Source organism: Ceratina calcarata, unplaced genomic scaffold, assembly GCF_001652005.2.
Source record: "Ceratina calcarata isolate Rehan_Ccalc_2016 unplaced genomic scaffold, ASM165200v1 scaffold90, whole genome shotgun sequence".
In the NCBI taxonomy this organism is placed as follows: Eukaryota; Metazoa; Arthropoda; class Insecta; order Hymenoptera; family Apidae; genus Ceratina; species Ceratina calcarata.
This window is the reverse complement of record NW_017180369.1, coordinates 816-19222: the sequence shown is the minus strand read 5'-3', so window position 1 is coordinate 19222 and position 18407 is coordinate 816. Positions and strand designations below refer to the sequence as shown.

The 18407-nt window shown below is 49.3% G+C and overlaps 3 protein-coding genes across 5 annotated transcripts in view; 2 read left to right on the top strand and 1 right to left on the bottom strand.

Moving 5' to 3' along the window:
• Positions 1-13341, top strand: part of SNF4Agamma (SNF4/AMP-activated protein kinase gamma subunit) — a 47541-nt gene extending 34200 nt beyond the window's left edge. The window contains exons 9-16 of one of the 2 annotated variants that reach the window (XM_018035411.2): positions 3461-3509; positions 9232-9369; positions 9483-9635; positions 9734-9912; positions 9998-10201; positions 10298-10444; positions 10539-10632; positions 10707-13341. In XM_018035411.2, coding sequence (XP_017890900.1) covers positions 3461-3509; positions 9232-9369; positions 9483-9635; positions 9734-9912; positions 9998-10201; positions 10298-10444; positions 10539-10632; positions 10707-11032 — 1290 coding nt within the window. In that variant the 3' untranslated portion in view covers positions 11033-13341. The remainder of the gene's footprint in view (positions 1-3460; positions 3510-9231; positions 9370-9482; positions 9636-9733; positions 9913-9997; positions 10202-10297; positions 10445-10538; positions 10633-10706) is intronic. The other variant, XM_018035412.2, reaches the window with a different exon arrangement.
• A 729-nt stretch (positions 13342-14070) lies between these two features.
• Positions 14071-16252, bottom strand: l(2)k09848 (WD repeat domain 74 lethal (2) k09848). The gene is made up of 8 exons (XM_018035419.2): positions 16063-16252; positions 15806-15953; positions 15628-15723; positions 15249-15555; positions 15070-15167; positions 14788-14989; positions 14453-14701; positions 14071-14366 (listed from the first exon to the last, which is right to left on the bottom strand). Exons 1-8 carry the CDS (start codon positions 16118-16120, stop codon positions 14277-14279), a joined length of 1248 nt encoding a protein of 415 aa, XP_017890908.1. The 5' UTR covers positions 16121-16252; the 3' UTR covers positions 14071-14276.
• Positions 16253-16393: 141 nt separating this feature from the next.
• Positions 16394-17810, top strand: Dim1 (thioredoxin-like protein Dim1). 2 transcript variants are annotated; one of them, XM_018035347.2, is made up of 3 exons: positions 16394-16750; positions 17058-17194; positions 17347-17810. In XM_018035347.2, exons 1-3 carry the CDS (start codon positions 16673-16675, stop codon positions 17516-17518), a joined length of 387 nt encoding a protein of 128 aa, XP_017890836.1. In that variant the 5' UTR covers positions 16394-16672; the 3' UTR covers positions 17519-17810. The 2 variants fall into 2 exon arrangements, with proteins under 2 accessions (XP_017890836.1, XP_017890835.1); XM_018035346.2 differs by having other exon boundaries at positions 16400-16750; positions 17305-17810.
• The last annotated feature ends 597 nt before the right edge of the window (positions 17811-18407 follow it).

Here is an 18407-nt window from a genome sequence, read left to right as displayed (position 1 = left end):
CAACACGCTAGCATTGTTTAAGTATATAGCCTATACATCCTCAACGTTGACAGACGGAGAGAACTGACGATATTCGTGAAATTGCGTTTTCGCTCGGCATAATTTAACGACGGTTGTCGATGCCAGGGAGAGAGAGAGAGAGAGAGAGGAAACTTTTTTCTCGGGATAGAAAAACGCGACACATTTGCGGATAAAAATCCTCGGTCGTGTCAATGGCGATTCTCGCGTGGGTGTTCCATTTAAATCCAGGCACACCGTCAAATTGCGTGTCCGCTCGGCGTCGTTGTAGAACGCTAGAGAGCGTGTACACGAGTCTGTGTGGATCCCTTCTCTTCGTCGCCTGTCCGTTTCCGCCGAGCAACTTCCAGCCCAGAGTCTAGTGGTTGTTACAAAAATTTTCTCCTGGTCGCGAGACGATCGAAACGTTCGATCGAATACGAGAGGAATTCGATATGAAACAGTTCTGGCTCGTAGCCGCTGGGGTTCATCGACGAGTAGAATTCGATCGTTGAACGGACGCCAGAAACCGCGTGAATTCGTGATATTTTTAGGATCGATTCGTTTGCTCCTTTTCAAGCTCGACGTCAACAAAGATATCGCGGTACAACGTGTAATTTCGCGAGTGCCAAATCAACAGTTGCATAAAATGAGTTGCTCTCATCGAACCCGAATCCACGACGATCTCATCTCACTTCCGACAAAAGGATGCTTACCGACGACGACGACAACGACAACGACAACGACGATGATCCCTGTTCGTTTTGGCAGCCGTTTTCGAAAATATTATGCACCGAAGTTTATACTAATAATTTATATTAATGCGTTAGAAATATTCTGCTGTGTGGTGCCAACCGTTCTGACAGATTTATCATTTTTCATCGCGTCATCCTCGATAATAAATTCCATTTTATTCTCGGAGTCGCTGGTGAAACGAACAGCGGTGCTGCCGCCGTAACCGATGGTAGAGTTCGATCTGACAAAAATAATTAGAACGCTGTTACGGACGTGTGTTACTCATTTACGCGAGAACTTGGCATGTCTTCGATCGTTACTTCATGGCGCTAACAACGAACAACAGACGGCGTCCATATAGTCGTAGTAGATCCGAAAATGCCCTCGGTGCCGGTGTTTACGAACTTGCCGGTGAAAACGCAGATGATCGTACGAGCTGGTTCACTTTGAGACGCGTGACGGAAATTTTCCAGTGTACTTGGGAAAGTTACCGGTGCACCGTTTTTCCCAGCGGGAAAGCTCGTTGGCGGTGGAAGCGACGGCGTCGATCGCGCTCGTTCGTTCATTCCGGTTCGTCCGACGTGTCTACGCACGCACGTACGCACACCGTCGCACACGTGTACTTGGCGCAGCCATCCGTGGTATCGTTGTTCTTGGCACGGATCGAACAAACCCGTCGTCTCGCTGGTACGCTCGTGTCTGTTGATCGCAAAAAGAGGTATTACGTTCGTGGGAAGAAACGACGGCGCCTGGTGATCACCGTACCGACGGAGAACGTCGGATCGTCGTCATTGAACGAACGCTCGTCTGCGGCAGAGGGTGTCTTGGAACCACTTGGATCCACGATTGCAGAAACGTATTTAAAGTATACATAAAGGCGTGACGGAATTTGGACGAGGACGCGCGCGATTCATAAAATAGAATATGACACGAAAACTCTCGATAACAACGTAGTATTATATAATAAGATTCGATAACGTTCCAAGCGAAAAGTTTTGGCCACGGTTTCAATAAATTATATGACGCGGTTGTCTGCAATTCCGATTCCGGTATTCCGGATACACCTGTGAACATCTGTAACACGCACTATTGAAACGCATTGGAGCAACATTCGTTCGACGTGTGGTGCACAGAAGATCGAAACATGCATGCGTTCCTTCCAATAGACATATCAGGTATCCCTCGTAGTATTCGGTTCATTCGTGTTCAACGGCAATGATCATTGGCGTTCAATGTCAATGTACCATCTGCGGCACGAAGTGATCGTCTAGAGCCTAGATCGTATCAGTGACGACCGGTCGATCGTACTAGCGTAATTGGGTTTCACGTTCTGTGCCACGAAACCGAGTGAACTGTTTCGAGTTCCTACTTCAAGACTCGTGACAAGTATTCTCGTTTTCGCCTGACAAAGGTATCTCGCGTCTCCTTGCGTCGTGAGTCATTGACGATTCGCTTTTCTACGCGCCGATCAGTAGCGTCAAGCCACCCCCCGCCCCCACCCCATCCGGTCTTTGATCGCGACGGACGACAATTTTACGCCGCGTCGCCACAGACGACGGGTATTAACGGTCTTCCCACAGCAGTCGTATTTCTCGTAGACGTTCTCGTTCGTCGAAATCGACCGTGTCGTTCGCCGAGAGTTTAACATTCAGTGGACAAACGATTAACCAAGATGAATCGATGATCGCGGGAACATTTGGTGAAGTGCGAGTATTGAAATGAAATTGACGAACCGACGTTGACGTAAAACTGGTGAACGAATCGTTAAAATGTGTTTGGTACGCTGCTCGTCGATCTCGACTGCTCGATTACTTTTCGATCGCGACGTGACGCACCTGTCGCGATCGTGTGATGCCGGCTGACTTTTACACACGGAAGGTACACGCTCCAAGACTGTCTTTCATGGTTCTGAAAGATGCTCCGGGACATTGACACGTCGTCGAGTAAAATTGTCTATTGTACGAGAGGAGGAGACGTCGAGAGTACGCAGTGAAATATATACGAATACCTAGTTGCAGCCTGCATCGATCAGTTTCCAGTCCTGCGAGCGTCGAGTCGAATATTTGAAAATGGTGTTTCGTCGGCAAACGAGCGAACCGACCGGAAGCGTTACCAAGACCCCCGGCATAGCTCATAGCACGAGCTCGTCCGGCATTCTGTCGAGTTGGTATTCCAAGATCACGACCAACGTGAAAAAGAGGCCGTTCAGCCCGAGATCTTTGTTGAAGAAAGCATTGGTATTTATCACGATCATTTTGACTCCGTGTATCCTAGAACGTAAACGATCTACTGACCGTTTTAAATTTCCGCGTGAAAGCTCGATGTATATCGAATTCAAGCGTCAACCGCGGGCTGAGTTTTGTCTGCCAAATGAATTTCCTTAATGAAAATTCGTTGTCGAGTTTCCATGGTTTCTGATAACTGAACGGGATAAACAAGAGGAAAAACCAGAACGCAGCCGTTTGTATCGACCGATTTCAATAGATGTGTCTTTGCGTAATAGTAATCCATGATTTGGGTAGACCCGCGAATTGTGTTCAAAGAAGCTGCGCACCAAATTGAAAACGATATCTGGGAGCGGGGAAAGAGAGAGAGAAATTGTCAGTATAATGAGAGAACGATTCAGTTGAGAGAACCTAAAGGTGTTTAGTTTTAGTATAATGCCGATGTAGATGAAAGTGTAGAGTCGCAGTTGAAACAGTACTCATTCTTCTATTCTTATTTTCAGCTGCCCGTGGTAGATCCGTTCCTGGAAAAAGTTTCGCTCTCCGATCTCGGTGAGTCTCTTTCGTTCATTGTTCACGTTTCATTCGATTATATTAACAGAACGACGTCACAGTTGGTTAACGAACAATTTCACAAATTTTGCTGATCTACTCGATCGGTTTTATGGTCGAGTGCGCCTGGCGGCCCGATGGAACGCATTCGCGATAATAGCTCTCCTAGAGAAAGAGAGGTGAGCGCCGGTAAATCGATGAAGCAGGCATCACGTTTATAAATAAACGTTAGTACGCGTGAACAAGAGGGGGGGGGGGTGTAAGCGTCCAGGGAGAGAATTATAGAGCCATGCACTTTGCTCGTTAAATGAAAAGTTAAATTTCTTCTGCCTTCGATCGTCGAGAACAGAGTAATAATTCGGAACACAGGCAGCGTTTTTAACGTTAGCGTAGCGCGGAGTAATCGTACGTAGAGGTACGTTACGGTCTCGAACGATACTATGACACGGTTGCGCAGCCTCGAATCAGCTGGTGGAAGCTTTGAACGAAGCCAGGGATCCCACGTGCTCGACGATCTATACAGCGCGGGGGGTCGTCCCTTGAAATCACGGTACCATCGGGTCCTCCGGTATCGTCCTTACCCCCTCTCCCTCTCGACGCGCGTTTGCGTGGGGTACCGATCGATGAATTCCCGGGAGTCCAGCTCGCTCTTGTACGCTAGATGGACCAAGAAGGACGGTACGCGGCGGGAGACGGGGACGAAACAAAGAGGACGACGACGAGTTCATTCTTGAACAGGGCGAACGTGAGATGAGCGCGGAAGACGCGAAGATGCTCGGCGCAGAAGGATAAAAGTCAGCTGTGGGTAAAACGGGGTCGAGGGACGGAGAGAAACTGGATTTTCCGCCCACTAGAATCGAACAAATTAATTACGTCCGAAGATCACGTCGAAATCTCGTGTTCCGATCGGATACCGCCGATTCGGCACTCTGCAACGTCCAACAGAACAAGAGAGAAAGAACGGAGGGAAATCGACGAAGGGGGGAGGGTAGTAGTGGAAGAACGACGCCGAGCAAAGGGGGATGGTGAAAGGGGACGAGCTCTTGGATAGCAAGGGAGAGAGGATGAACTCTGTACGTCGGGACGCAAGGTCGACGGGATTGCGTCCTATGGCGCATTCGCACGTTTGTATGTGGGTCTAGGTCATGGGAGTGGGGGTGGAGGGTACGGTGTTGTGCGTTCGATATCGTACGGAGACTTCAGCTAGCCGTGTTTCAATGCCATTTTTTTATCGCCACATCCGTTGCGTTCCATCGTCGAAATCGCGTCTCCCTACGCGTTCTACCATCGACTTGTTCGCCACCATGCCTGGTGTGGTGTGGAGTGCACGTCTCGAGGTTTCGATTTAAATGCGCGTTACCTTCTTAACGTCCATCGCGTAAAAATAATACACGAGCGTACAAACAACTGCTTGATGCCTCGGTCTGCTGTTTGAACACCTTGTTCTTTCGTTCGTTTAACGCGATCAAGCTTGCAACCCTCGGTGCACGTGCACTCTGATCGATGAACCTCGAGCGAAATATGAAAACTGTATGGAGAAGCGTGTACATGCGAAGCTTTGTATAGAGAATCGTTTGCGTCAACCGGTACACGTAGACGATGAAATTCGCGTTCGTATAGTTTTCTAGGACGATGCTCGTTCATAAAATTGAACGATGACACAGGTCGAGGTCGTCTAGATCGCGTCGACCTGTTCGCGACACGGCATTTCCTGTCCAACCGATGTTTCTGATGTCCGATGCCGACGATCGTCGAGAACTCTTCGTTTCGTTTCGTTTCGTTTCGTTTCATTGTTCGAAGCGATCGCGAGACGCGGCGGTGCCGAAATCGATGCGAGGAGCGTTTCACCTGTTGCAATTCCCGGAAGCAGATGGACGACCGTGCCGGCGTCGTCGTCGTCGTCGTCGTCGTCGGTCAGGTAGCCGTCCTGGATAAATTTAGCTCATTTCGCAGCGTTCGCTGAAACGTTTTCGCTGGTCTTCGTTCAAAGCGATTACAAATACGATACGTTCGTAGAATGAAAACGATTCGTCGGAGCGTCCCGTACACGATACGTATACGTACGACCTGGTGGTTGTCGTCGATCGATCCACGCACCGGTACGCTAGCAATTGTATTTGTTGCCCAGGCCAAGGCGATCGATTCTGATCGCATAAACAATTAAGCGAACCGTCCTGGTCGTGGTATACCAAAGAAGAGCAGAAACATAAACGCATGCACTTGGCGTTGTAATCGCGTCTCGCATAATTGAAGAGCGACTCTCGCGGCTGGTAGAACACATTCGAGGAACGAGAAGGGATCTCCCGTCGAATTTTTTCTTGGCAAGAGAACCCACGATTTTCGTGCGGAGTTATTCTTGGCACGATCGTCCATGACGATGACGAGCACCGTCGACGAGAGGTGGTGGCGGCGGCCGTCGGCAACGGAAGGAACACGTACGGGGAGTAGTCGGGCACGGTTGGTTATTCGGTTCGCCAGCGGACGAAACAGCGGAGGAACGTCGCGACGCGATTAATCGAACGGCGGTAATCGTCGACGACGGATCACGGTTCTATCTCGAATCGAGGAGTCGTCGGATTAATCGTTTCACGCGGTAAAGCGTCGTTCGAACGTCGCCGATCGGACTGAGCGGGGCGGCTGTCTCGAATGGTAACGGATCACGGAAGATTCTCCGTCTTCGTAGAGAACAACGTACACGAGTTTCTATCGTCGCGTTTACTAGTCGAATCGGAGAGTCGACGCGTCTGTTCCGTACGGTGCCAGTAGACCGATCGCGTTCGTTTGGTAACGTCGTGGTGACGATCGTTTCGGGGATCGTCGGTGCTCCGAGAGAGTATCGCGAGTGACCACCGCCTTAAGTTCGGGCAGAGGTCACGTGTCCGTCGATTGGCAATGAGAGACAGGCTCTATTTATAATACGTGGAGACCGACGCGTCTTGTTGCGCGTTATACTTAGATGTTTTCTGCGAACATGTTTTCCAGGAAATAGTAGAAATTTCAAATCCCGAAAAGATTTAACTGCTCGTTTCGATCTCTCGCGTCGAACAGAAAGAATTGGTCGTCTCGCGGTCGGAGCGTAAATTTGGACGGTTGCCCCGAACCGATCGACTCGTCCTCTCGTCGTTGTTCGGTAAACCGTCGGGTCGAAATTTCGAAGGTCTCTCAGCCGAGTTCGAGGCATTTTTAACACGATCTCGCCAACAACGGTCGAAGCGTCACCGAGCCAAGTAAACTCTATTTCCATTCTCGATTTTATCTGAAACGTGCGCGTTTCACTCGCGATTCACTCGCGATTCAAACGGAGCCACGTGCGATCTATGGACTATATGGTTCGAATCGACTTTCGTTCCTTTTCAATTAATTTTAAAATCCCGAACGGACAGAGAGAGATCTTCGGAGCGAACGTTCGTAAAAATGAATTTCACGCAGATAGTCGCTGGTCGTTTGGCTGCCTACTCGGCGGCGGCCGTGGTGATCGGCCGTGAATCGATGTCGCGACCGAATCGCGACAGAACGTCTGAAAAAGTATTCGATGCAAAGAAACGATGAGATCGATCTTTCGGCGATAGAGACGCTGTCGGTTTTGGACGACGTATCGTTCGACGACGACGAGAGAAGCCCGTTTGGTCTGAATGAACGTCGAACAGAACAACGGTCGCGGCTCAGAGCGGTGAGCGCGCGCTAATCGACGACAGTCTCGATTCTCGAGGCGATGTCATCGAGGCGGCAGCAGCAGGTGTCGACAGCGTTGGCAAAAGTCCGATCGCGGACAGCGACGATGGGAAATGATGCTGGCTTTGCATTATTACTCGGACGCTAAGGTGGTCCGTGCCACTTTGAGGAAGTTGACGTCTGCCTGGTGGAGCGAGGACGATGATCCCGTGTACTCGAAGGATCTCATCAAGGAGTTCGAACTGGAGAATCCACCTCTCGAGGACGAGCTCGCTTGGATTCTGAAAAAAGGTATCGAGATCGTGTAGCGGGGAGAATGGGTGGTTGCTGCGCTCACCCTCGAGTCATATCGATTTCGGAAATTTCCACGACGTGCCGTACGCGGCGCGTAGCTGGTACCAGCGGAAAACCGGCAATGTCTGAAGTAAAAAAGACGCGTGGTCACGCCGATGGGTCAACGAACGTGTACCGAATACGTACCGAATCGAGGACAAAGTGCAATCGGTCGCAACGATTCAGCCATGTTTTCTCGCGAGTCGTACGTCGCGTCGGGTCAACGACCAATCGTTTAACGCGTCTGCATTCGGTGTGTCGCAGTCTCTTCGAGATTGATACTGAGAAAATTTGAGTGCAGTCAGAGCTGAGAGTCTCGTTCAGTTCGGCGTTCTGCCGTGTTCGTACGCAACGAATCGGAGGAGCATATCTCGTCCGTTCTGAGAACGACGGAGACCGACCGGTAACGCGCGATTTTCACCAAAGTGAAACGCGTACCGGACTCGTTCTCGAGGCGGCTCACCATCGTTGACGACTTCCCCCCGGTACGTTCGCGTACAATCCCGTTCGAGGAAGGCCGAAGCGAATCGCACGATCTCTTCGGTAGTCAGTAGCTCGACGATCCTTGTACGGACTCGTTGCATCGTAACGTTCAATTACAAGCGCACGAGCGCGCGACGTAGTAAACGGTGTTTCAACGTTCTCGCGTCATTGTTCTCGTTCTCTCGTTCAGAAGTTTATTAATTAACCGTCGACGGATCTTTGAACAACGACAATTGACAACAGCTCGGTGTATTCGGGAAGATCCAGTTACAAGTTTTTACCTGAAACAGAGTCAGAGTTTTACGTTATAGATCGTGGAGAAAAATCGCGATACCGATGTGAAAGTTTCACCGCGTACTGGATCGGCGACTACTACTACTATTATGAATCGTTCGCGGTCGACGACGGTTTCGATCGGCTGTTTCATCATACTTTTCACAACGGTGCTCGCATCGCAGTAGCATTGTAATCGTTACGAGCACGATCTGCCAATTGAAATTTTCCACGTCTTCGGATTACGACTCGACGACGATTAATTCGATGTGAAACGTACAACATCGTGTCACGTGCACAGTTGCGATTCGCGAGTTTCTTCATTTTCAATTCGATCTGCGAACGACCATCATCGAACAGAAAACATTCTTCTACGAAGCAGTAAATATTATTTTCGTCGAATCGATCGTTCAGGGTTTGCTCGAACGTTGCGTAACATTGCCGCCACCACCCCTTGTCGTGGGAACGTTTGATCGCGAGTGCTTATGACCTATTTTATCGGTACCTCCACTCTCGAAGGTCGAGCAGCAGAAACGAGACGAGTATGAGATGGCAGTAGAGTTTGAATCGATGGCCTATTATTATACGATTACGTCGTCAGCATCTCCGCTCGACGAGTCGTGAACGATCCCGTATCGTTTTTTACCCGTACGATCTCTCGAGGCATTCTCATTCGTTCCACACCGGATCCGCGGTCGAAACTGAAGAAAAGGAGGTCGTCCAAGGGTCGAACCGCGTCGTCGTCGTCGTCGTGGTGGTCGAACCATCGCGACCTAAAGTCATCGGGGAAGGCAATGGAAACCCCGGCTACGCCGCTGCCCTACGGCGGGTTGTTGTCGCGTTCATCGTCAACGTAGAGTAGAAAATTGTTCGAACACTGTGACGTCGTCGTTGAAAGATAAAAAAATGCTCCGCCGCAATCGGAAAGCGTTACTCTATTGCGAACTGTTTGGGCTTACAGAGGAGGACGAATCACAGATCTTCGTCAAGTTCTTCAAGTTCCACAAATGTTACGACCTAATACCGACCAGCGCCAAATTAGTGGTATTCGATACGCATCTCCTCGTGAAGAAGGCCTTCTTTGCTCTCGTTTACAACGGTAAGATCGCGCGTCGATACGCGGTATCACCACCGCGTCGTCGTCGTCGTCGTCGTCGTCGTCGTCGTCATGTATCGACGATACGTTAATTTCACACGCTTTCTCGCGTGCAGGCGTAAGAGCTGCACCGCTATGGGACAGTGCGAGGCAAGAGTTCGTCGGGATGCTGACGATAACGGATTTTATAAAGATTCTACAGATGTATTACACCAGCCCGTCCGTCACAATGGACGAATTGGAGGAACACGAATTGGACACGTGGAGAAGTAAGAGACGTCCGTCGATCGCGGTATCGTGTTCGAGTCTCGCCCGCTCGTGGCCCGCCGATGTTTAATTTCAATAATTCGTGTTCACGTCGTTCCAGAGGTCTTGAAGGATCAGGTTCATCCGTTGGTGAGCATCGGTCCGGACGCGTCCCTCTACGACGCGATCAAAACTTTAATCCAGAATAGGATTCATCGTTTGCCTGTGATAGATCCGGACACTGGAAACGTCCTCTATATCTTGACACACAAACGAATTCTTAGGTTCCTCTTCCTCTATGTGAGTATCGGACGGGCGCGGAGCGTCGTGACGCGCGCGCGCGCACACACACACGCCTCATTCGAAAATTCACACGTTGCGACAGATACACGAGCTACCGAAGCCATCGTTCACCAATAAAACGCTGAGGGATCTGAGGATAGGTACGTTCGACGACATAGAGACCGCCACGGAGGAAACTAGCATAATTTTAGCGCTAAAGAAATTCGTCGAGAGGAGAGTCTCCGCGTTGCCTATCATCGATGCCGAAGGAAAATTGGTCAACATTTATTCCAAGTTCGACGTTATTGTGAGTAGAGGTGTTTGAGAAATCGTTTCGCGACCGCTACGCGGTTGTTCGATCGACGCACGTCAATAGTTCCATCGATTTCCATATTTTTCGCAGAACTTGGCTGCGGAGAAAACGTATAACAATTTAGACGTTTCGCTTCAAGAAGCAAACGAACATCGTAACGAATGGTTCGAAGGAGTGCAAAGTTGTAAATTAGACGAAACCCTGTTTACTATTATGGAGAGAATCGTTAGGGCGGAGGTGTGTATTTTATTCACGGTCAGACCGCGGATCATTTTTATGTGAAACGGACGTGTTTAAGAGAAAGGCTACACAGTCTGTTCGTAAATTTTAGGTCCATAGGCTAGTAGTGGTCGACGACGATGACAAGGTGACCGGTATCATTTCTCTGTCCGACTTACTCTTCTACCTCGTTCTTAAGCCGTGCGGTAAGTAAACGTTGTGATTGCAAGTATATGAGAACGAGTATTAAAAGTGTCACTAATAATTTATCACATTACAGGTGAGGATGGCAGTAGCAATAAAGATAGTTCCATATCGTTGAGAGCACAGGATTCTACCGTATCGAAGACTTCGAACTCTGTGCAGTCAGAGGCTTCTAATGTAGACAGTGATTCGACGGCGGCGGCGGCGGCGGCGGCGGCGGCGACGACGACGGAAGTCGAACGAGACCCACTCGACGCCAACACGTCCGAAGACGTACCCGCGACGCCTAGTCCGCCGCTCAGTTCCGCAGCATCAGATATCTCCGAGCCTCGGTCGTCGACGTTAGTGAATCAGTCTCAAGAGTCCGCGTGGAGGGAGGTGACCGTGACAGGAGGTGAATGAGCCAATGTCATCTTAACGTGCTATTAGGCATGAAATCGAGAACGAAACCGCGACGTCGAGGTCGAACCGTTTGCCAGTGCGCGATACCGCGATCATCGGTGTGTGCGTGTGCGTGTGTGTGTGTGTGTGTACGAGCCAAAGCTCGTTTCTCGTTCGTTCGTTCTCGATCGATCGCGCGTTCGCCATGCTTAAGAATCTGCGAGAAGCAACACGAGAACGCAGCTCTTTGTTCGTTCGACCGAGTATCCGCGTCGCAAAATATAATAGCACGTTGAGCGCGGGGAAAAGAAATCGATATCGTTAAAACGAATTCGATAGGAACGATATATCCCGATGGCGGCATACACGACGTTGTATACTGTATGGAAAGAAATCGATTAAGCTTAATTTTTTATGGTACAAATACTACTCAGCATAGACGTTCGAGCTTCTTGGAACGATTACTACGCGCCATTATCTGCTCAGGGTATGATCATTCTCTACGCTCTTTCTTTGATATCGCGTACGGACACCGGGAACGTCGAGACAGAATTTTGTCGTTGTTGTTCTTCTTCTTATTCTTCTTCAAAGAGACAGTCACTCGATTTCTGCGTCCTCTACGTTTGTAATGTTTATAACGTTGCTACGCTACTTCGTGCAATGCGATCCTTCTGGTTCGTTTCGCATCGAGGACAATGAACTGACTATCCTACTTTATTCACATCGGAACATAACATAGAGCGAACACGTTGGCAAGAGTAAGGTAATCGTGTTGCGTACATCGAGTGCTCCATAACTAATGTACATATGGATCTCGTTTTTACAGAGGCCTTCCATGGTATTTCCTTACAGAAACGAATACTACTGTTTCTAGACGACGATGATCTATATCCTGTATGCTTATCCGTACGATGAAAGAAAAACAAAAAAAAAAGCAGCGTCTTATTCATAAACTGTCACGTTAGATGTCCGAGCCGATTAGGAGACCGGTGTGCATAATAAACGATTTTATTTTAAACGATTGCACAGCATGTGATATTTTACAAAAAGAAAAAACAGAGGAGAAAAATATAAAGATAGATAGATATATATATATGTATATGTGTAAGGTGCTTTTGATTTTTGCATTGATAAACGGCTGACCACCGATGCTCTACTACCTGTCAGACGGACGATAGCGCGGATGCGATGACCGACGAAAAACGATTCTGTCTATGCGAATGAAATCGAAGTGTGTCAGTCGGAGGAAAGCAATATCTAAAAGACTCGATCGCGAACTACGCACGCGGTTCGCCGTTCAAGTTCTACGTTATCGTTTTATGCATCTTTTTTAAGCCGTAACCTTTGCGAGCACATATGCTGCTAACAAAACGTATCGAGAGGCCTACCCGAAAACGTGAAAACAATTTTACGCAATTAGTATACGCTGCCACGAGTGTTTCGATGTTTTACGCTTGTAAAGGTATTCGCAGCACGTGTACGTCGTTCGCGTCAGCGACAGGACGATGTGATCGCGAACACCGCGATTATTTTAGGTTTGTGTGCATATCACAATATTATTTAACAGCCCCTCCTTCAGATACACCGCTACGTTTGTATTTCTTCTTTACGACGAGTTTTTATAAATCGACTATTTCCCTTTTCAGAATTTTCACACGGGAGTACACGTGAACGTATCAAAATTCTTAAGCGACACTCGACCAAAGTTCCGCGTATCGCGTAGCTGAACGAGAAAGTAAGAAGCGCGACGAACAAATAATTTTTCTATCGTTCCCGCGTAACTCACTACTTTTCACGTAATCGATGGATCAGTCGAGGGGAGAAGAAAGGTCAGAAGGGCAAGTCGCGAAGAGTAATCGAAGATATTCATCTCTGATCTTATATTTTTCGTATCATTTATACGATAAAAATTTGAAACTCGGTGGCAGAGGGGTGTCGTGAAAAACGTGAACCATTCAAAACGTTGTATCGAACGATTTAAAGAACGGGAGCATGGAGAAGGAAGGCATTCCCGTACGATCAGGTCGATGAAAATGAAAAGTGAGAAGAGAGAAAAATACAAGAGATGCTCGCTTCTCCTCGGAACAAGTTCCGTGTCGTACGTGCTCAGTGGGCGAAACGAGAATATGGGGAAACGAGACGGGGGAGTGTGTGTGTGTGAGAGAGAGAGAGAGAGAGAGAGAGAGAGAGAGAGAGGCGTTTGCTGCGTGTAATACCTATATATGGAAATTTGTACATAAAATAGCTTCCGTGCGCAGGAACGTGGTTTCCTGTTTCGCGTAGGAGCACGTTTTGCCTGTATTTAAAAAGAAAAACCACACCTATTCGAATCATGAAGAAGGGGACAGTGCCTGTAACTTAGTAACGTTCTTCCTAGTAGATACGTATACAAGGCGAAGTATTCGATTTCGAACGCGAGGGCGCAGTCGTGGGACGAAGAAAATTTACGTTAGTATTAATCAACAAGAAGCGTAGTGGACAATGATTTTTGTACAGCTGAAAGGATCGTAGCCGAATAAGAGTTTAGCGTGCTTTAGTCGCAAGCATTATTTCCTTTTAGTACAAAACGCGTTCGCAACTTGGCAAAGTTGTCACGTTCACTTTTTCTAGTTTCTAGACGTAAAAAATGAGAATCTACGGTAGCCTATACATTCTGCAGCGCATCCGATTTCAATGTCGACATCAGCGGTATACCGAATGCCCGCGTTCTCGTCGAGGCAGGCGGGCGGGCAGGCAAGCAGACAGCACAAGTAACAATAGAACGATCATTGTCAACGCGTGAACAAAGTGAACGTCGTCCGTAGCGTTTGCCGGATCATTGAAATCGACATACGCTGCATTCGTGAACCAAAACAAAATATATATATATATATATACACACACACACACATAGACGAGGTATTAAAAATAAATTGTACAATAAAGAATTAATCGAATTAGACGCTGTGCGTAGTCTGTACATCCAGGGCAAAAGTGTGATCAGCGTGCTATTCGTGACCCTTGTATACGTAAGGTAGAAGCGAGGAGGGAAAGAAAGGAAATCTGAGTAACGAAATACATCGTGACAGAAACGTCTTATTTGAACGTTCGTAATAATTTTTGGGTGCCTCGTCACCTCTGCTTCTCGCAGAGAGTCATTCTATGTCCAATACAAACAGTATTCGACAGCTTTATAAACAGAGTTACAAAAACGTGAAAACATTCTCTCGATCATTAGCAACACGCGCTGTACGTACGTACCACGGTACCATGGTACGTAATACGATCAAACACGTTCTAACTGGTCCTTGATTCTTTTAGAATTCGATATCCTTTTTCCAACTCCTTTCTCTTCTTCCGATCGTTCGGTAAATACCTAAGAATAGAGACGAACAAATCATTCGTTCATCGAAGCTTCCGTATCGAATCAGTCAACGGATCGGGTATCGCCAAACTACTCACGATTTCCCGAGGCACTTTTGCACGTACAAGTTTTCTCTTCTTCCCTCTCGCCAATGTACCATTCGTTTCATTACCGATCACTGGCATAGAGTCAAACAGCACGTCGTATTCCGAATCGTTCTCTTCGGTTCCAGTGTCGACGTTGCCATTGCTCCGTTGCACAGTCTCTTCTTCGATCTCGTCATTGGCCGACGGCAACGAAAAGTCGGAACGCAGCAAGACACAGGACAGTTTCGAGGTCAAGTAAATCTGCGACACAAAACGGTGAGGAACACGTGACGACGTACGCGATCTTCGAGGAGAGAACGTAGGAAGGAAATAAACGAAACACTCACTTTTCGTAACATCCGTTTCGTACGAACGTGATGTACCCTCAAATGTCTGTCTAAACCGACGCTGACGACGTAAGGACCAGTCTTGCTGCAAACTATGCCAGTCACACCACCGACGAATCCTTTATAGGTATTCAACGATTTGGCCGGACTCCTCAGATCGACGAGGTTCATCCTGCCTTTGCCACTGCCGACTATTATTTGCCTGTGACAGTGACAGTAATTACGTTTCAATCACAGACTCACGACACGTGAAACGGGCGACCGGCATCGTCGCACGATTACCTTTCTCGCGGCGTAACGGCCAAAGTCGTCAACGCTTCGTCCTTCATCTCGAGATTTACGACGGGCCTCCTTTGCGTCTTTGGATCGTACAACCGTACCTTAAAAAGTTGGAACACATACATTTTTACGCCCGATAGAACGCGGATGGAAACGCGATCTCGCGTCATTCGATCTCTTACGTGTCCGTGTCTGCTGACCGTAGCAACTAGTTCCGTGTCGGGAAGGAAGTCTATGTCAGAAATCCAAACGGGAACCCTCAACTGCAGCCAGTCGTGAGACAGATTCTTCTCTATGAAAATTTGCCGTTGCCTGTTCAGATCGAACAATCTCAATTGATTCTCGAAACCTCCCGTGGCTATGACATGTTTATTCGCTCTCGAGTGACGCATTCTCTCTAAATTGGCGCCAGCTCCGAGGACAAATCCGTCTCGTTCCTCGAATCGCCACAGTTTCACCTCTCCCGTATGGACGGCAGTCAAAATCGCTCTGCGTGAGAAGACGACGATGAAAAGAAGACACGACGACAACAACGTCTAACGCAATCGAGACGTGACTTACTCGTCGTACCGCGAGATCCCAACGATCTTTCCTCTTCCGTAGTCACAACGAAACGTACACGTGCACGTGGAAGAGTCCGTATCGTACACCTCGACGCTGTATCAGACGAAGGAAAGAATTAAACCCGATGCCAATCCGACGACGGGACGACTCACTCATCGTGGTCACGGTATCCGACCTTCTGGTACCGTCGACGCCGGACGCGACCAGAATCTCTCTCTCGTCGTCGTCACCCCAAGAAACGGTAGTAACCTCACCCTTTCCCGGTACAGTCACCCAGTCTCGTACGTTCTTCGTCAGACAATCCCGCGCGGTCATCTTTACACCTGTCAACGAATCAAAGAAGACGTTCAATCGTCCTTCGCTTCGTAAAAAAGAACGGATCGTCGTGATCCTGGCGCACGAAATCGTCGAATCGCAAACATCGCCTCTCACCCGTGAACGTTCCGGTTTTACCGCCGACGTAAACGTCGAAATCGTCCGTTCGACTCATTCCGAGACGCACAAGTCCGAAACCAGAACAGGAGTCTCCAGTAAGGAGAAGAAACGGATTCTCTTACGAAACACGATCCTCGCAGTCCTCACCACGTGCACCCGATTCGACGCGATTCACACGTGGACGTCGACGCACGACACCTCGAACGATCTTGGGGGTCGCCATTCAGCGTTAACGACGGTCGGTCTCGACGTCTGCGGCAATATCGGCGGAGAAGGAAGCCCGCTCGCCAGAAGCGGCCAGAAGCGGCCAGAAGCGGCCGTGTGTCGCATAACATCGCGTAAACACGCAAGCACGCAAGGTGATCGGTAAAAGAGAGGAAGAAGAAAGTATCGAAGGATCGGCGAACGAATCACATCACGCACGCGAGACGAAGAACTCGGAACTCGGAACTCCGATCCGACGGGGCTCGCGCGTCGTTCGCAGAGACACGAGCGTAGACATCGTACGAAGCGAGCGATCAAAGACGGGTAGGTTAGAATCACAGACAGCGTCGCTCCGATCTCTCTGTGTCAGTGGACGACAATCGTCGGACGAATACGAAACAAAATGTCTTACATGCTATCGCATCTCCACAACGGGTGGCAAGTGGATCAAGCCATCTTATCGGAAGAAGACAGAGTCGTCGTAAGTATCGGTCCCTCGGTCGTTCTCTCCGTCCGTCCGTCCGGGCGTCCGGGCATCCGACCAAACGCGCCTCGTTCAAAGAGCGATTCTGTCCGCGACACCGTGCTCGGTCTCGAGGTTCGGAGAGCGTACACGTCGAGGACGCGGACGCGTGTCGATCCGAAGACGAGTAGAAGCACTACCGGTCGATCGACAGACAGACAGACAGACAGACAGACAGACAGACGGACAGACGGACAGACGGAGAGCAGCGGTGGGCGAAGCGAGAGAAAGAGAAAGACGGTCCTCGTCTGGTCGGTGGTTTCAGGTAATCAGATTCGGCCACGATTGGGATCCGATGTGCATGAAAATGGACGAAGTTCTGTACAACATAGCGGAGAAGGTGAAAAACTTTGCCGTGATTTACTTGGTGGACATCACGCAAGTACCAGACTTCAACAAAATGTAAGTAGTAGCGGTAGGTGGGAAGGTGGTAGGAGGAAAGACGTCGAGAAGGACGCGGAACGCAGACACTCCCGTATTCTAACGCGACTGCATTCGGTCGGCACGCACAGGTACGAACTGTACGATCCGTGCACGGTGATGTTCTTCTTCAGAAACAAACACATAATGATCGATCTGGGAACCGGAAACAACAACAAGATCAACTGGACCCTGGAAGACAAACAGGAAATGATCGACATCATCGAAACGGTGTACAGAGGCGCGAGGAAAGGCAGAGGTCTGGTGGTGTCACCGAAGGATTACTCGACGAAGTATCGTTACTAATCGCCGCCGCCAGCGCACACCCGTGACACGCGAAACGAGAAGAGGAACCGGAACCGGAACTGGGAACGAGAACCGAGCGAAGCGGCGCCGAAGAAAACGACGGCGAAGACGGGCACAGCGGTGGACGACGGTGGCGCGAAACTAAAAAACGCGATCGTACACGAATCGTGGGGTACGAGAACAGAAAAAACGCAGGGTATCGGCTTCGCGAGCCCGTCTTTACGGACAGAAGTCGCGCGCATCGGCCTTGGGACAACGGTCCCATTAATAAAGGATCGAGTCGTTAATCATTCGGAGTCGTATCATTAACCAGACCACCCGCACCGATCCCGGCCGCCAGCCATCGAGGCAGCCACCGAGAGAGACGAGGAACCGAACGGAGGCAAGGTACAGCTAGTAACGACGAAACGGAGTCAGCTACGCGAACGCGTGGACACGAGTACTCGGTGCACCAAGGGCCGAAAACGGGTCTTTCTGGGCGAGGTGGACGTTCGAGCCATTCGAGCCGCTCAGAACATCATCCGAGCCTGGAAAGGTCCATTCGGCTCGTGTCGCACAATATTTTTCATAAAAAGGGCATAAAAAAGACCACGTTTCGTCGCCTACAAAGCGGATCGAAAAGAGAGTTTTCCCGCCCTAGGGCGGTAAAATCGAGCTGACGCCGGGCGGTAAAAATCTATTCTCGGTCCACTTTATAGGCGCCGAAAACGGTCTTTTTCGGCCTCGTGTTACGAAAAAAAATTTTTGGTACCGCGACGCGTGAAAGTCACGCGAAAACGCAACAGTATCGACGGCGGAACGAGCGTGGAAAAAGAAGAGGTCGACTCACGACTCTTCTCGAACCGGGTCCCCTAGGGGAAAGCGACACGGGAACACAGCTGGCTCGATT

Bases quoted from the DNA above. Each gene is read 5' to 3' on its own strand.
- Dim1 (XM_018035346.2), top strand. From the start codon at position 16,673: ATGTCTTACATGCTATCGCATCTCCACAACGGGTGGCAAGTGGATCAA. The intron at 16,751-17,057 runs GTAAGTATCGGT...CGGTGGTTTCAG, and splicing joins CGGAAGAAGACAGAGTCGTC to GTAATCAGATTCGGCCACGA. The intron at 17,195-17,304 runs GTAAGTAGTAGC...CGGCACGCACAG, and splicing joins GTACCAGACTTCAACAAAAT to GTACGAACTGTACGATCCGT.